The sequence below is a fragment of the Pongo pygmaeus genome, chromosome 1 (genome assembly GCF_028885625.2).
Source record: "Pongo pygmaeus isolate AG05252 chromosome 1, NHGRI_mPonPyg2-v2.0_pri, whole genome shotgun sequence".
Taxonomy (NCBI): domain Eukaryota; kingdom Metazoa; phylum Chordata; class Mammalia; order Primates; family Hominidae; genus Pongo; species Pongo pygmaeus.
In genome coordinates this window covers 30943074-30960124 of record NC_072373.2, presented here as the reverse complement: position 1 = coordinate 30960124, position 17051 = coordinate 30943074, and the positions used below count along the sequence as shown (strand labels likewise).

The window sequence follows — 17051 nt, the reverse complement described above, 5'->3', positions numbered from 1 at the left end:
TTTCTTTTGCTGTGCAGAAGCTCTTTAGTTTAATTAGATCCCATTTGTCAATTTTGGCTTTTGTTGTCATTTCTTTTGGTGTTTTAGACATGAAGTCCTTGCCCATGCCTATGTCCTGAATGGTATTGCCTAGGTTTTCTTCTAGGGTTTTTATGGTTTTAGGTCTAACATGTAAGTCTTTAATCCATCTTGAATTAATTTTTGTATAAGGTGTAAGGAAGGGATCCAGTTTCAGCTTTCTACATATGGCTAGCCAGTTTTCCCAGCACCATTTATTAAATAGGGATCCCTTTCCCCTTTTCTTGTTTTTGTCAGGTTTGTCAAAGATCAGATGGTTGTAGATGTGTGGTGTTATTTATGAGGGCTCTGTTCTGTTGCATTGATCTATATCTCTGTTTTGGTACTAGCACCATGCTGTTTTGGTTACTGTAGCCTTGTGTTATAGTTTGAAGTCAGGTAGCATGATGCTTCCAGCTTTGTTCTTTTGGCTTAGGATTGTCTTGGCAATGTGGGCTCTTTTTTGGTTCCATATGAACTTTAAAGTAGTTTTTTCCAGTTCTGTGAAGAAAGTCATTCGTAACTTGATGGGGATGGCACTGAATCTATAAATTTCCTTGGGCAGTATGGCCATTTTCACGATATTGATTCTTCCTATCCATGAACATCTTTTTTTTTTTGAGGCAGAGTCTTGCTCTGTCAGCCAGGTTGGAGTGCAGTGGCACAATCTCAGCTCACTGCAACCTCCGCCTCCTGGGCTCAAGCAATTTTCCTGCCTCAGTCTCCCGAGTAGCTGGGATTACAGGTGTGTGCCACCACACCCGGCTAATTTTTGTATTTTTAGTAGAGATGGGGTTTCACCATGTTGGCCAGGCTGGTCTCAAACTCCCGACCTCAGGTAATCCACCCGCCTCAGCCTCCCAAAGAGCTGGGATTACAGGCGTGAGCCACTGTGCCTGGCCTATTCTGCTTTTTATCGCTATGAATTTGCCTATTTAAAGTACCTTTTGTAAGTGGAATCACAATATTTGTCCTTCTGTGTCAGCTTATTTCACTTAGCATAATCCTCAGAGTTCATCCATGTCATGTAGCATGTGTCTGAATTTTATTCTTTCTTATGGCTGAATAATATCTTAGTAGATGAGTGTACTACATTTTGTTTATGCATTCATCTCTTGATGAGTACTTGAATTTTCTCCCACCTTTTGACTATTGTGAGTAATGCTGCTATGAACATTGATGTATAAGTATTGCTTGAGTGCCAGCTTTCAGTTCTTTTGGCTATATATCTTAAGAGTGGAATTTCTGGATCATGGGGTAATTCAATGTTTGCCTTTTTGAGGAACTAGCAAACTGTTTTCCAAAAAACTTTCTTTCCTATAGGAACTAGTCTTTATGAAGACTTTCCAAGACAGTCAACTAGCTTTCAGAGAAGAAACAGCTCTCTTTACTTTTGGTCCTGCATTTCATCAGTTTCTAGACCATTTAATTAACTTGCATAATTACAATAACAAGTCCAAGTGTCATAAGCAGGTTTAGAAATGTATATCATTTCATGCTTTCTAGGGAAAAAAAGAAATGTATATAATTGATATTTGTTAAGCATACAACTCAACTGGTAAGACTGGAAGTGCTTGGAGAGTAACTTTCCCCAATGATCCCCAGTGTGCTTTGGACATCAGCCAATACGTATTATAAAACACAGAATTAATGGAGAATGCTGGTTACTCTGGCCAGTTAAGGGGAGGCCAGTTAAGAGAGCTTCTACTATTCAACTAAATTATCTTTGTCATGATAAGATATATAAAGAGGCTGGGTGTGGTAGCTCAAGCCTGTAATCCTAGCACTTTGGGAGGCTGAGGTGGGTGGCTTGAGACCAGCCTGGGCAACATGGCAAAACCCCGTCTCTACTAAAAATATAAAAAATTAGCCGGGCATGGGTGGCGCACACCTATAGTCCCAGCTACTCCGGAGTCTGAGGCGAGAGAATCACTTGAACCAGGGAGGCGGAGGTTGCAATGAGCCAAGATCACACCACTGCACTCCAACCTGGGTGATAGAGTGAGACCCTGTCTCAAAAAAAAAAAAAAAAAAAAAAAAGATGTATAATAAATTTAGAAGCAAATGACTCATGAATCTAGAAAAACAATTAACAGCTACATATCCACAACTACTAACATTCAATACTCTTGTTGTTCAGAGACCCGAGAAAGACAGACAGCAAAGGCATGGGAAGTTGACTGATCTGGTCACTTCCTGTATAAACTTTTGAATGTAAGCAGCAGGTTGATTTTCCATGCCTTCTTCTCTTACAGTTCAATTTAGTGTGGGTGATAAATGGGAGATAAACAGAGGATAGTGAGGTTGTGCCTATTCTTAGGAAGAAGATACCTTTCAAGTTAAGATTCAAGACTTTACGATGTGATTAGAAGATTTTCTAGACAGTTCTGAAGCAAAATCATGAAGCTGTAGGAGGAATACTTTTATATAGCATCATTCATCCTTGTTAGCAACCCAAATAATTAAAGGTTTGGGAAATTACACCTCTAAATATGGTCTAAAGGAACTGGGTTTATTTAGTTTAGAGAGAGCAAGCAAGCACGCTGAGGGGGACTTAATCATAGTCTCCAAGAATATAAGGGATATTCTCTGAGTGATGGAAAGCAGCTGTTTCCTGTTTCCACTAAGGACTGGATAAGAAGAATGGAGTTAACATGCAACAAGTGGATTAAGAACTCTTTGGCCATGAAGTTCAAGACAACAAATCCACCAGACAAAAGTCGCTACTGTGTTTGAGAATTGTGTAGCTAACTAACTGTATTTCTTGGGTGGTTTATAAGTGGCCTGTTCTTGAATCTGGAGCTAGTGAAAAAGGTCCAGAGGACCTTTCACCCAAGTGAGAGGATGAGGTTGTCCATTTTCTGAGCCTACCAGTGCTCTGTGGTTGAGGAAGCTCTTATCCTAAGTCTCCTAGTAGGATTTAAAAGAGAAAAAGCTTCAGAGTCTCTTTGCTGCTCTTTGGACTCTTTCCAAGCAAGATAATCTAAATGTACTCCTTTTCTATAAGGTAGAAGATTTCTATAGATTTGGCATTATGTGTCTTTTCTGTTTATTTGGTCGATATGGCCATACTTTTTAAAAATTCTGTGTCTTTAGTGAGACTGGACATGTATATACACACATATATACATGTATATGTATGTATATGTCATAGACATTTGACATGTATATCATAAGTAATTAATTCAGCAATGGAGAGAATGTTTAGTTCTAGGTAGTATGTCTAAGTGTTAGCTATATGAATAAGATAATACACTGTGCTAATTAGCAGCACAGAAATATGCAAAGCATTATGTAAAAATGCATTGTTACAGATTAGCTAGGGGAAGAATTTAAAGACAAAACGATGAGTTCTGTGAATGTTACCAGTTTTTAGTCAATGAGGCAGATCAGAATGCCTGAAAACTGCTTCTCAACCATTGTTTTTATCATTTCCGTTCCACAGTAGGTTAATTATACCATTTATTCAGAATTAGATAAGTGATGTCTTACTTTCCCAACTGGGAGTATTTTCAAGGCAAGGTTTGATTCCTAGGAGATGGACTGCTATTAAGCTGTATCTTTAAAGCTGTAGCTTTATGCCAACATTCACTGTGTATATGTTCCACTATCTTATATTTTCATCTTGTACCAACATTTATTTTAATCTTATTTTAAAATCTTTGCCTCTGTCATTGAATGTTTTCTTGACTCAATAACTTGTTTGGCCTTTAAAAATCCAGCACTGAAGTAGGAAAATGACTCGGGATTGAGTTGGATCATCTCTTCACACTTGTTCACTGGGAGGTATTGGGCAAGTTAGTTAACCTCCTTGAGTTTGCTTCCTTAATCTACCCTATAGGAACATTTTGAGGATTAAATAAAATAAAATAATGTGTGCCAAGCCCGGAGCATAGTGTACCCAGCCCTCAAGTCATGTTTGTCTGCTTTCTTTAATTCACAAAGAACATTTCTTACCTATCATAGAGTCATTATTGCCTCCACATTCTCTTCTTTTAGTGGCGTTTTTGGACCACAGGGGCAGATCTGTAGAACAGGACTTGTGTAAAATTCATGAGGGCACCCAAGGGTCTAATTGTATGAATCTCCTTCCTTTTCTATACTTACTTAATCCAGAAAAAAGTCTACCATCATGGCAAGTATTTTAGGAAGCGTTTGTTGCCAAATTACCTGAAACAAATCATGTACATACATGGAAGGAAAGTACATTTTCAGATCAGTGGAAAGATGATGCATTTTTGTTTTACAAAGTTTAAAGGGTAGTTAATAAATCTTCTAGATACTGAAATAAACATTTAATAGACATTGATTCAATTGAGTGCTGTGGTTTGAAATGATATCAAATTGAAGACATGATCCCTGACCTGGGAAGTTTTATGAATTTGCTGGAGAGACCAAGCCCGTAGGTATGGAATGACCACAAAACAGAGTAGTACAAAAATCAGGAAGAGTAGTACAAAATGACAACTTGAACCCCTAAGTACTGGGGAAAGGCAGCATACAGGATTTCAGTAGGGATTTACTATAGTAGACTTAGAATCATGGTTTAGTTCCTAAAACACTATCATTTCAAAATAGAATTTTTTAAAAACCACCTAAAATATTCATTTCCTGTCGAAACCTAGGAACATACTACAGTTGCGCTTTACCTATTTGAGATAAATACACCTCTCTCGAAATGTTAACTTTTTCTTTTTCTTTTTTTTGTTTTTGAGAGGCAGTCCCACTCTGTCGCCCAGGCTGGAGTGCAGTAATGCCACCTCGGCTTACTGCAACCTCCGTCTCCCGGGTTCGAGCGATTGTCCTGCCTCAGCCTCCTGAGTAGCTGGGATTACAGGCGCCTGCCACCGTGCCTGGCTAATTTTTGTGTTTAGTAGAGACAGGGTTTTACCATGTTGGCCAGGCTGGTCTTGAACTCCTGACTTCAAGTGATCCATCCAACTCAGCCTCCCAAAGTGCTGGGATTGCAGTGAGCCACCGTGCCCAGCCTGAGATAAATACATCTTTCTAAAGCCTCAGTGTTTAGGTGGGTTTGCTTTCAGATATTCATCTATGCACCATACCAAACTACTTCTGCTTAGATTCATTCTGAGTCTGTAGGGGATGGAATACCTTTATAAATCATAACAAATCACATTAAGAGTAAAATATCCCAGCTAGGGACTTACCTCAAAACCTAAGGCATGACACATATTTTAATGGCAATGGATTTGGAAACCAAGGTTAGGACCGTTCTTTCTTTATTAGAGGAGATTTATAATTCAGGGCCTTTGAGAGTTAGCCTAGGTCCTCTGAACTGGACTTCTCTTGTCCCTTCCTGTACCCCAACTCCCCAAATTAAATAAGTAGGGAAGCAGAACAAGAAAACCATTAACTTAATAACATAGAATTTATGGTTGAAACCTTGCAAAGCTTATGTCAGCAAAGTAAAATAATTACTGTCACTTTCTTTTAGACACTTGGCTTTATGGTTCCTGTCACCTTTATCATAACATGCAGCTGATTTAGTAGCTCTATTTTTCATGGCAAATAGCCTGGTGTTGTGTTTTTATGCATGTGACCATGCTATTGAGATGACAATACATGGCTATACTACAGTAGAGCTAAATTTAGATAACGAATTAGAATACTGTTAATCGTTTTGGTTTAGTCATGCTGTCAGAATGCCAACTCAGCCTTTTCTCTTGCTCTTTTCCCCTCTAGATTCTCAAGTCCAAAGATTTAACATCTCCAACCCAGCGCTACATCGACAGCAAAGTTGTGAAAACAAGAGCAGAAGGCGAATGGCTCTCCTTCGATGTAACTGATGCTGTTCATGAATGGCTTCACCATAAAGGTTACAAGCCACTCTCTCTTTTCCTCCCAAGATGTTCAGTATCCCTAAGTTACTTTAAATTGATTGCAGATTTAAGGGTATAGACACACATACAAATGACCTCCTTGACTTAATGTTTTCCAGACAGGAACCTGGGATTTAAAATAAGCTTACACTGTCCCTGCTGCACTTTTGTACCATCTAATAATTACATCATCCCAAATAAAAGCGAAGAACTAGAAGCAAGATTTGCAGGTAACCAAAACTTGGTCGTATGAGGTGGGGGAGGGAAGGGTCTATATTGATAATCTCGTGGGGGATAAAATCAGTTTGCATGTGAAAATGAGACTAGTAAGGCCTGGGGAGTTTCATTCATTTGGACAATGATATGGTTGGATATACATATGTGAAGGGAGAAAGGATTGGAAGAACGGAATAGGTTCCCAGTTTATAATTCTCAATGCCCAGTGATAACTTGGTCAATAATAACTGATTAACTCATTAACCCTCCAGTAGTAAGTTAAGACCTTTGTTCTTCATTGTAGCAAACCAACTTTCCATCCATACTGATATTATAGAGAAAGATAGAATGTATTTAAGAAAATCCATTGATAATCCCCCAAACCAAATGTCAGGAACTGACAACCGTATTTCACAGAAGAAAGGAGTCTCTTCCTGCTACAGCTTCCATAACTAACCTTCCATGTATAAGAACATTCCACCTTTTCTAGTCCATACCCAATATTTCAAGTGGGTTCCTTATCAGAATTTTATATTAGTTTATAAACACATAAAAAGGTTTTGGCTTACCCCATGCTCACCTTTAAGTAAGTTGGACAAAAGTCATGGAGAGTGAGGAGATACCAAGGGCTCAAGTCACTTCATGTATTAGATGATGAGTTGTTGGATCATGAGAGGTGAGAGGAAATCCATGCCCATGTGCCAATGCAGCATCTGCCCACAGCGCCAGGCCAGAGAATTGATTTCCCTGCCCTCCTAACATCACCCTGGACCTCCATCCACTTTTAGAAGACTACAGCAGCCCTCGTTCATGGAAAAATACTCCCAGAGGTCTAGAGATTTATTTCAGTCTCTAACCTGGTCATGATTCTCTGGAGTGTGGAGATTAAATGCTTAAACTGGCAGTCTCTTGAGCATGCTTTGGGGAGCTCAAGTTTCTAAATCTCAGATGGAATCAGGAAAGTGTTGAGGATGCCATAAAATAAATGAAAAAGCCCTTTCTTCACAGCTTCCCAAAATAGCATTAGGTAAGGGTGACTTCTGTTTCACTTGAACCTAATTCACTCCAATTCAGTTAAGTCTCAGTTTGTGTTCATTAGAAAAGTCTTTTGAGTTTAGTAGTCTTAGGAAGAGTGTGAACCAGCGGGTGACAAGGCATGTTCTATTGACATGTGTTCAGTTGTTGAGGGCTTGAACACAGCCTAAACTGAGGATTGACTAAAATAAACTGCCTAGATTGCCCTTGGACTATAGGTCAAAGACTGCTTCTGTAGTGACTTTCATAACCAACAGCCCTGGCTTTGACACCAAACTGCCTTCTGACAAGAGCCCCATTTAGAAGTGTTAATTGTCACATGGGTTAGTCGTAGTCCTGTTGTGCCATATCTATTTCCATGGGGAATAACTATTGCCAGCTGATGCTGCTTTGGTGGTCATCACTGCTATTTGTGACAATATACAAAGGAAAAAAATATGGCTGACTATATTTGATGAAGGTGAAGCTAAATGTTTATTACCCAAATGCATTTTTTCAAGGTATTGATGGCACCTCCACATATACCAGTGGTGATCAGAAAACTATAAAGTCCACTAGGAAAAAAAACAGTGGGAAGACCCCACATCTCCTGCTAATGTTATTGCCCTCCTACAGACTTGAGTCACAACAGACCAACCGGCGGAAGAAGCGTGCTTTGGATGCGGCCTATTGCTTTAGGTAAAGGAAAGAAAAATAAAACCAATTAATTGCATCTGTTAACTCTTACACTGCCTTTGCCCTTTCTTCTACCGTGTATTGACCCAAGTGGAACTCATTGCTAAGGCCAGGTAGAGTGCAGTACAGCTCCTGTATCTCATAATACCATTCTTCCCAGAGGCTTATATTCATCAGGTCTTTAGCAGTGAACCAAGTGTGAAGGGAGAAGACTAGCCCCCTGAATTTTTTCCCCAAAATTCCTCTGAAGTTCTTTGGTGCTGAAGAAGAAAACAAGCTCTCTGCTCCTCAGAACAAATAAAAGCTCATTTGAGGTGTGTGATGTCAACTCCTTCATTAAGAAAAACCCACCATCTGGATGATGCCTTCACCCTCACCAAGTACAAGTGCTGATAGTCACACTTCTTTCATAGTAACAGAGATGAGACGGCAGAAGAATGCCATGTGTCACACCTTTAGCAACAGCATATGAGAGAAGCAAGAAGAATTTATTTCCCATTCCCACATGAGTGCATGGAGGGAAAATGTGAATGTTCTTATGTGGACTCAGTAAGAGGAGGGCTCTTTCCTTATTTTGAGAAGTACAGGACAGGGAAGGGTCCTCACTGATGAAGTGCTCAAAGTGTCAGAGGCCATAAGTAAAGTGGCACTTTTTGGTTTCCAGATCCAGTGGTTGCCCTCAGCAAGACTCCATGTTTCTTGATCTCTGGTTCATTCCTAGATCAGAAAACATGTGGTGAAATAAAGGATCAATTCTCAAAGGAAAATGCCTTAGATGGTTCTTTGAAAATTGCTGTTGTACTTCTTTCATTTTATATTTGAAAGGGCAATAGAGGCTGGATGGCAGAACTGCCCAGTGTTGATTGGAAAGGGCTTCATCACGCCTAGCCACTCCCTGCTTATATCTGGTCATCTGAAGGTAAAGGTATGATTTTCCAGGTCACAGACAAGGAAGTCAGGATATAGAACTCATAAGGGCAAGTAGTCCAGCAAATCACCACACACAACACCCTATCATGAAAGTCACTTGAGATTACAATAAAGCCATTAAAACCTGGCACGTGATATTTGCTCATTAGATGTTTGTTGAATAAATGAATGAGTCATTTTTCTGGTTTGGGGTGAGGTGGTGGTAGAGTGAAGGTGGTGAATCAGCTATAAAATCTCCATTGCTTTTTTTTTTGCCAGAAATGTGCAGGATAATTGCTGCCTACGTCCACTTTACATTGATTTCAAGAGGGATCTAGGGTGGAAATGGATACACGAACCCAAAGGGTACAATGCCAACTTCTGTGCTGGAGCATGCCCGTATTTATGGAGTTCAGACACTCAGCACAGCAGGGTGAGTGTTCAGCTTACCTGTTGCCTCTGTTCTTGGGTTACCATGTGCACCTGCTGATAGTATTTCCAAATGAGTTGTAATTAACCTTGTGCTGTTTTACCATCACACATGTATGGGTACTGGAGAAATTCTTTTATTAGGTTGGTGCAAAAGTATTCACGGTTTTTGCCATTGAAAATAATGGCAAGCAACTCCCCTAATAGATGAAAAGGAAGAATGTTAGCTGTAGGTGAAATCAGAAAGTGACACTGATCAGTTACAAACCATAAGTCTCACCTGCCCAGATATAAACAACTGGAGGGAAGTTTTGTTTACTTTTTTCTTTATTTTATATTCTTTTTCAAAAATAATTTTTATTGATACATAATTGCATATATTAATGAGGTACACGTGGTATTTTGATACATGTATACAATGTGTAATGATGAAATCAGGGTAATTAGGATATCCATTGTCTCAAAAATTTATCATTTCCTCATTTGGGGAACATTCCAGATCATCTCTTCTAGTTATTTTAAAATAGACAATAAATTATTGTTAACTATAGTAACCCTTCTGTGCCATAAAACATTAGAATTTATTCCTTCTATCTAACTGTATTTTCATACCTGTTAATCAACTTCTCTTCACCCTTACCCTGTTCCAAGCCTCTGGTAACCATCGTTCTACTCTCTGCCTCCATAAGTTTTATATTCTTAACAGCTATAAGCATAAATAGCCAAAAAAAAATCCTTTTTTAGAATCAATATGTCACATAGTATCATATATAGATAAAGTGTGAAGGGACCCAGGTCTCCATCTAAAAAAAAATCTGCTATCATCTCCATCACAGACTGTTATATTAGAAAGAACGTTGGGGATTTCAGTTAATACCTGGGAGTGTGTGATTATTAGTAAATACACTAGCAATTTACTAATGTATGACAGTTAGAATGTAATTTAACATCTCTAAACCTCAGTTTCTTATCAGTAAGAAGGAATGTCTGTATTAAAAGTTATCTTTAAAATAATAATGCCGAACTCAAGAGTTGATATGGAGTACAAAAGATGATATATATGAAAATGACTTGAAAATTCGTTTCTCTACTTTTTTTTTAATGTAACACAAAGTAAATGAGAATCTGAGTATTTTATCAAGTTGTTTCAATGAAGATAGAGTTAATTCAGAAGGTAATTCCCAGATTGGATGGTATGGGTTTCCAGCAAGATTAGAGAAGGGTTTTCCTATGTAATAATGATATTTGTTCACATGCTTCCTCTTGATGGCTCATCAGGATTTTAGAGACAGAAAGAACATCTTATCCAACCCTTTCATTTTCTTAAAGAAATTGGGGGCCGGGTACGGTGACTCATGCCTGTATTCCCAGCACTTCGGGAGGCCGAGGTGGGTGGATCACGAGGTCAGGAGTTCAAGACCAGCCTGGTCAAGATGGTGAAACCCTGTCTCTACTAAAAATACAAAAAAATTAGCCAGGCATGGTGGCGGGTGCTTGTAATCCCAGCTACTCGGGAGGTTGAGGCAGAGAATCGCTGGAACCCAGGAGGCGGAGGTTGCAGTGAGCCAAGATCGCACCACTGCATTCCAGCCTGGGTGTCAGAGTGAGATCCCATCTCAAAAAAAAAAAAAGAAATTGGGGTCTAGATCATGTAGTCTAGATGATACCCAAGACCAAACAGAAAATTAGTGACAAACCAAGGCTTGGCATGCAGGCCTCCTTGTTTTATAACCAGGCCTCCATTTGCTCTATCTTACTGGGTTTAATTCCTAAAATATGGTTACACGTTAGGGTTTCTATTCTGCTCTTTATGCCTCTGTAAATCTCCCTATTGAAGAGGCATTAGAAAAATTGCCTTCACTTCAGGGTAGGAAAATGGATCAGCTGCCAAAAAAGATCACATACTACATTCAGTTGAATTCATGAGTTTGGGGGTTATCAATTATTTTAGACAATCTGTATTATAAAAATTCCTCTTCAGTTCATATGAAAAATCGTGTTCGTGGAGCATAAAGTATATTTATTTATAAATGCCTACACATGCTGGAATTTAAATTGACAAATACGGCTCCCCTTCCTTCAGCTGTTTTCCCAACTCCCCTGTAGACTTTGGCACTCGGGGGCAACCGTGTGCTTGGCCATGTGAGGGAAGCTTGCTCATGCCTGTCCCTTTGTCTGAGCTCTCTGGCCAGGCTGCCTCCTCTGGACTGCGGCAGCAGTAGCTGTAATGTGGGCAAAGCCCTGTTGCCAAGTAGAAACATAATTCTCCTCTCTGATACACAGAGGGAGTGTGTGAAGGCTGAGACCATACTTGTTTTTCAAGGAGAGAGGAAGAATAACTGTCATGGTCACAAATATGTGGTTTGGACAGTTACCCAAGAAGCCAGAGGTAGCTTAATAAAGTAGTCAGTGTTGCTGTGCTGAACAGATCTTCTGTCTTAGGCTGAAAAAATTGCAGTGAATCTCGAGGAAAAGGTCATTTGCTGTTTGACTAACACATTAATGGCATCCTTGGAAATGTCTCTGTATCATCAGTGGGGAACCTACATACTTCCATTAGTAAAAGTCTCACACGCCTCTGATACAGAATGGGGTTAAAGGTATAAGGCTAATTATAGAACCATCTCTTCATTCTGTTTTCAGACTTGCCATTAACTCCTCCAACTCAGCAACTACCATTTACCACATAGAAGGTTAATGGAGGGTTGATGATGATTGTGATTATGATTATGATCCTTTTAAGCAAAATGTAAGAAAGTGAATAATTATTTCTTATAGGAGATCTTAGAGATCGCTTTTATGTCATTCCTAGCATCATTGTGTTTATGAAGCAATGGTAAAAAAAGGCTTTTTTTTTTTAATGAAAATTGAGGATACCTTAAAATGGCCTGAGGAGACACTTAACATAGAAAGATTTCATTTCCTTCCTTCCTTATTTATTTATTTAAAGAAATAGGGTCTGGGTCTGTTGTCCAAGCTGGTCCTTAACTCCTACACTCAAGTGATCCTTCAAAGTGTTGGGATTACAGGCGTGAGCCATTGTGCCCAGCCTGTAGAAAGATTTCACATTGCATACAGGTGTCTTTTTCTATACCCAAAGGTAGATTAAAGCTCTTATGAGAGCTTTGGTAAAACTTTTTATTCTTCTACTTATTCATGTATTCATTTCTTCACTTAGTACATGAATCTCATTTTGTCCAGAGAACACTTACTAGGGCTACAAGATAAAAGTAAAGTCTATAGAGTTCCTGATCTGGAGGGAGCTCTTAATCTAGATGGGATTGAAATGTATACTCAAGAAACAACTTCATTTACAGAGTAGTGTAGAAATAAGACCAAATGCTATAAGGATCAAGTTTTGTGGGGACCTAGGAAGTATGTGCAGCCAAGCACTGATCAGAGGAAAGACTTACTGGAAAAACTGGGAAAATCTGTTGAATGAGCAATTTTTTCCAATCTGACTCTTACAGAATCATTTGCTTAAGATGTGTGAAAAATGAGTTCCATGTGGGAAAATAATGACTTTGATGATTGCTAAGGTCACATATCAGTTTGACTGTAATTTGGGAAATTAGCAACCAAAAATAATTTTAAATTGCCTACTCAGTGCTGTGACTGTTAACAATGCGGAATTCTTTTTAAAAACGAATTGTGTTCATTTTCCGTCTTTCCCTATGTTGTCTCTCCTCTCCTGTGTCCTTTCAGGTCCTGAGCTTATATAATACCATAAATCCAGAAGCATCTGCTTCTCCTTGCTGCGTGTCCCAAGATTTAGAACCTCTAACCATTCTCTACTACATTGGAAAAACACCCAAGATTGAACAGCTTTCTAATATGATTGTAAAGTCTTGCAAATGCAGCTAAAGTTCTTGGGAAAGTGGCAAGACCAAAATTACAATGATGATGATAATGATGATGACGACGACAATGATGATGCTTGTAACAAGAAAACATAAGAGAGCCTTGGTTCATCAGTGTTAAAAAAATTTTTGAAAAGGCGGTACTAGTTCAGACACTTTGGAAGTTTGTGTTCTGTTTGTTAAAACTGACATCTGACACAAAGAAAGTTGAAGGCCTTCTACATTTCACCTACTTTGTAAGTGAGAGAGACAAGAAGCAAATTTTTTTAAAGAAAAAAATAAACACTGGAAGAATTCATTAGTGTTAATTATGTGAACAACGACAACAACAACAACAACAACAACAAAAAACCAGGAAAATCCCATTAAGTGGAGTTGCTGTACGTACCGTTCCTATCCCGCGCCTCACTTGATTTTTCTGTATTGCTATGCAATAGGCACCCTTCCCATTCTTACTCTTAGAGTTAACAGTGAGTTATTTATTGTGTGTTACTATATAATGAACGTTTCATTGCCCTTGGAAAATAAAACAGGTGTATAAAGTGGAGACCAAATACTTTGCCAGAAACTCATGGATGGCTTAAGGAACTTGAACTCAAATGAGCCAGAAAAAAAGAGGTCATATTAATGGGATGAAAACCCAAGTGAGTTATTATATGACCGAGAAAGTCTGCATTAAGATAAAGACCCTGAAAACACATGTTATGTACCAGCTGCCTAAGGAAGCTTCTTGTAAGGTCCAAAAACTAAAAAGCCTGTTAATAAAAGAAACTTTCAGTCAGAATAAGTCTGTAAGTTTTTTTTTTTCTTTTTAATTGTAAATGGTTCTTTGTCAGTTTAGTAAACCAGTGAAATGTTGAAATGTTTTGACATGTACTGGTCAAACTTCAGACCTTAAAATATTGCTGTATAGCTATGCTATAGGTTTTTTCCTTTGTTTTGGTATATGTAACCATACCTATATTATTAAAATAGATGGATATAGAAGCCAGCATAATTGAAAACACATCTGCAGATCTCTTTTGCAAACTATTAAATCAAAACATTAACTACTTTATGTGTAATGTGTAAATTTTTACCATATTTTTTATATTCTGCAATAATGTCAACTATGATTTAGATTGACTTAAATTTGGGCTCTTTTTAATGATCACTCACAAATGTATGTTTCTTTTAGCTGGCCAGTACTTTTGAGTAAAGCCCCTATATTTTGACTTGCACTACAAATGCATTTTTTTTTTATAACATTTGCCCTACTTGTGCTTTGTGTTTCTTTCATTATTATGACATAAGCTACCTGGATCCACTTGTCTTTTTTTTTTCTTTTACAGAAAAGATGGGTTCGAGTTCAGTGGTCTTCATCTTCCAAGCATCATTACTAACCAAGTCAGACGTTAACAAACTTTTATGTTAGGAAAGTGAGGAATGTTATAGATACATAGAAAATTGAAGTAAAATGTTTTCGTTTTAGCAAGGATTTAGGGTTCTAACTAAAACTCAGAATCTTGATTGAGTTAAGAAAAGTTTCTCTACCTTGGTTTAATTAATATTTTCGTAAAATCCTATTGTTATTACAAAGAGGACACTTCATAGGAAACATCTTTTTCTTTAGTCAGGTTTTTAATATTCAGGACGAAATTGAAAGATATGCATTTTAGTCAATTTTTCAAAAGAGGAAAAAAGTCCAGGTCAGCATAAGTCATTTTGTGTATTTCACTGAAGTTATAAGGTTTTTATAAATGTTCTTTGAAGGGGAAAAGGCACAAGCCAATTTTTCCTATGAGCAAAAAATTCTTTCTTTCCTCTGAGTGAGAGTTATCTATATCTGAGGCTAAAGTTTACCTTGCTTTAATAAATAATTTGCCACATCATTGCAGAAGAGGTATCCTCATGTTAGGGTTTATAGAATATGTCAGTTTGTCACTTGTAGCTTATTTAGCTTTAAAATAAAAATTAATAGGCAAAGCAATGGAATATTTGCAGTTTCACCTAAAGAGCAGCATAAGGAGGCGGGAATCCAAAGCGAAGTTGTTTGATATGGTCTATGTCTTTTTTGGAATTTCCTGACCGTTAATTAAAGTAAAGAATTGGATTAGCAAATTTGAAAACTGGAAAAGCAAGAGATGGGATGCCATAATAGTAAACAGCCCTTGTGTTGGATGTAACCCAATCCCAGATTTGAGTGTGTGTTGCTTATTTTTTTTGTCTTCCACTTTTCTATTATGTGTAAATCACTTTTATTTCTGCAGGTATTTTCCTCTCAGATAGGATGACATTTTGTTTTGTATTATTTTGTCTTTCCTCATGAATGCACTGATAATATTTTAAATGCTCTATTTTAAGATCTCTTGAATCTTTTTTTTTAATTTGGGGGTTCTATAAGGTCTTTATTTCCCATAAGTAAATATTGCCATGGGAGGGGGTGGAGGTGGGAAGGAAGGGGTGAAGTGCTAGTATGCAAGTGGGCAGCAATTATTTTTGTGTTAATCAGCAGTACAATTTGATCGTTGGCATGGTTAAAAAAATGGAATATAAGATTAGCTGTTTTGTATTTTGATGACCAATTATGCTGTATTTTAACACGATGTATGTCTGTTTTTGTGGTGCTCTAGTGGTAAATAAATTATTTCAACGATATGTGGATGTCTTTTTCCTATCAGTACCATCATCGAGTCTAGAAAACACCTGTGATGCAATAAGACTATCTCAAGCTGGAAAAGTCATACCACCTTTCAGATTGCCCTCTGTGCTTTCTCCCTTAACGATAGTCACTTCAGGAGTCATGCTTTAAAGCACAAGAGTCAGGCCATATCCATCAAGGATGGAAGAAATCCCTGTGCAGTCTTTTTATTCCCTTATTTATTGCTATTTGGTAATTGTTTGAGATTTAGTTTCCATCCAGCTTGACTGCCGACCAGAAAAAATGCAGAGAGATGTTTGCACCATGCTTTGGCTTTCTGGTTCTATGTTCTGCCAACGCCAGGGCCAAAAGAACTGGTCTAGACAGTATCCCCTGTAGCCCCATAACTTGGATAGTTGCTGAGCCAGCCAGATATAACAAGAGCCACGTGCTTTTTGGGGTTGGTCGTCTGGGATCAGCTACTCGCCTGTCAGTTTCACTGGTACCACTGCACCGCAAACAAAAAATCCCACCCTATTTCCTCCAATTTTTTTGGCTGCTACCTACAAGACCAGACTCCTCAAACGAGTTGCCAATCTCTTAATAAATAGGATTAATAAAAAAAATAATTGTGACTGAATCTGGTTGTCTTGCTTTGTCTAGTGAAAGAACTAGTGTGTGCCTGTTGTGTTGTCTAAACACCATCTAGAAACAAACCATCAATTCGAGTATTGAGGTAGAAGAGAAAATGGTTCCCTTTTCTGCAGTCTCATCTGTGTTTGATCTTTCATAGTAAACTCATAGAGAGAGGAAGTTTGTCACTCTAAACCCATTAGTTCATGCTTCTGTGGAGCCTGGCTAGTCCCAGAGCTATCACCCCAACCCACATTATATTTAATTGATGAGTAAGAATAGAAGGTATCATAGAATCAGAGAGATGAAAAGAGCCACCTAGGCCTTACCAACTTTGGCAAATTTGTCAGCAACTTTGGGCCTCTGTTTCTTTAAAATGAAGATGACAGTCCCTGCTCTATAGCGTTTTGTCTGTGTGTTTTAGTGCCCTTGTTGTTGTTAAGTGAATAGACACGTGAAAAGGTACTTTGCTTAGTGTTTGTTCTGTAATTGGCAGAGTAAATGGCAGGCAGGCTTAACAATATTTCCAAGCCTGTTCTGTTTTTGGTTTCTTGGCAATCTTGTAATGAACTTTTAACCTCCAGACTATAACCTGGGTTCATATTTCTCCATCTTGATACTAAATGTGTAAAACCTCCAGACCCTTATCTCATAAATTGATCAGGACATCAGTAATTCCTGAGAATATTCTATAACTCTATATGTTAACCTTTTGGTTACAGGACTGACAGAAGTTGTTATAGGGAAAATGTTCATTTTAAGCTTTACTGAAGTCCA

At 38.2% G+C, this 17051-nt stretch overlaps 1 protein-coding gene across 5 annotated transcripts in view; it reads left to right on the top strand.

Moving 5' to 3' along the window:
• The window catches only part of TGFB2 (transforming growth factor beta 2), a 112371-nt gene extending 96713 nt beyond the window's left edge, over window positions 1–15658 (top strand). For 3 of the 5 annotated variants that reach the window (XM_063672080.1, XM_063672085.1, XM_054438682.2), the window contains 5 exons: window positions 5761–5893; window positions 6017–6127; window positions 7649–7826; window positions 9012–9165; window positions 12867–15658. In XM_063672080.1, the coding sequence (XP_063528150.1) occupies window positions 5761–5893; window positions 6017–6127; window positions 7649–7826; window positions 9012–9165; window positions 12867–13025 (735 nt within the window). In that variant the 3' untranslated portion in view covers window positions 13026–15658. The remainder of the gene's footprint in view (window positions 1–5760; window positions 5894–6016; window positions 6128–7648; window positions 7827–9011; window positions 9166–12866) is intronic. The other 2 variants (XR_010127704.1, XR_010127705.1) reach the window with 1 other exon arrangement.
• Window positions 15659–17051: the final 1393 nt, after the last annotated feature.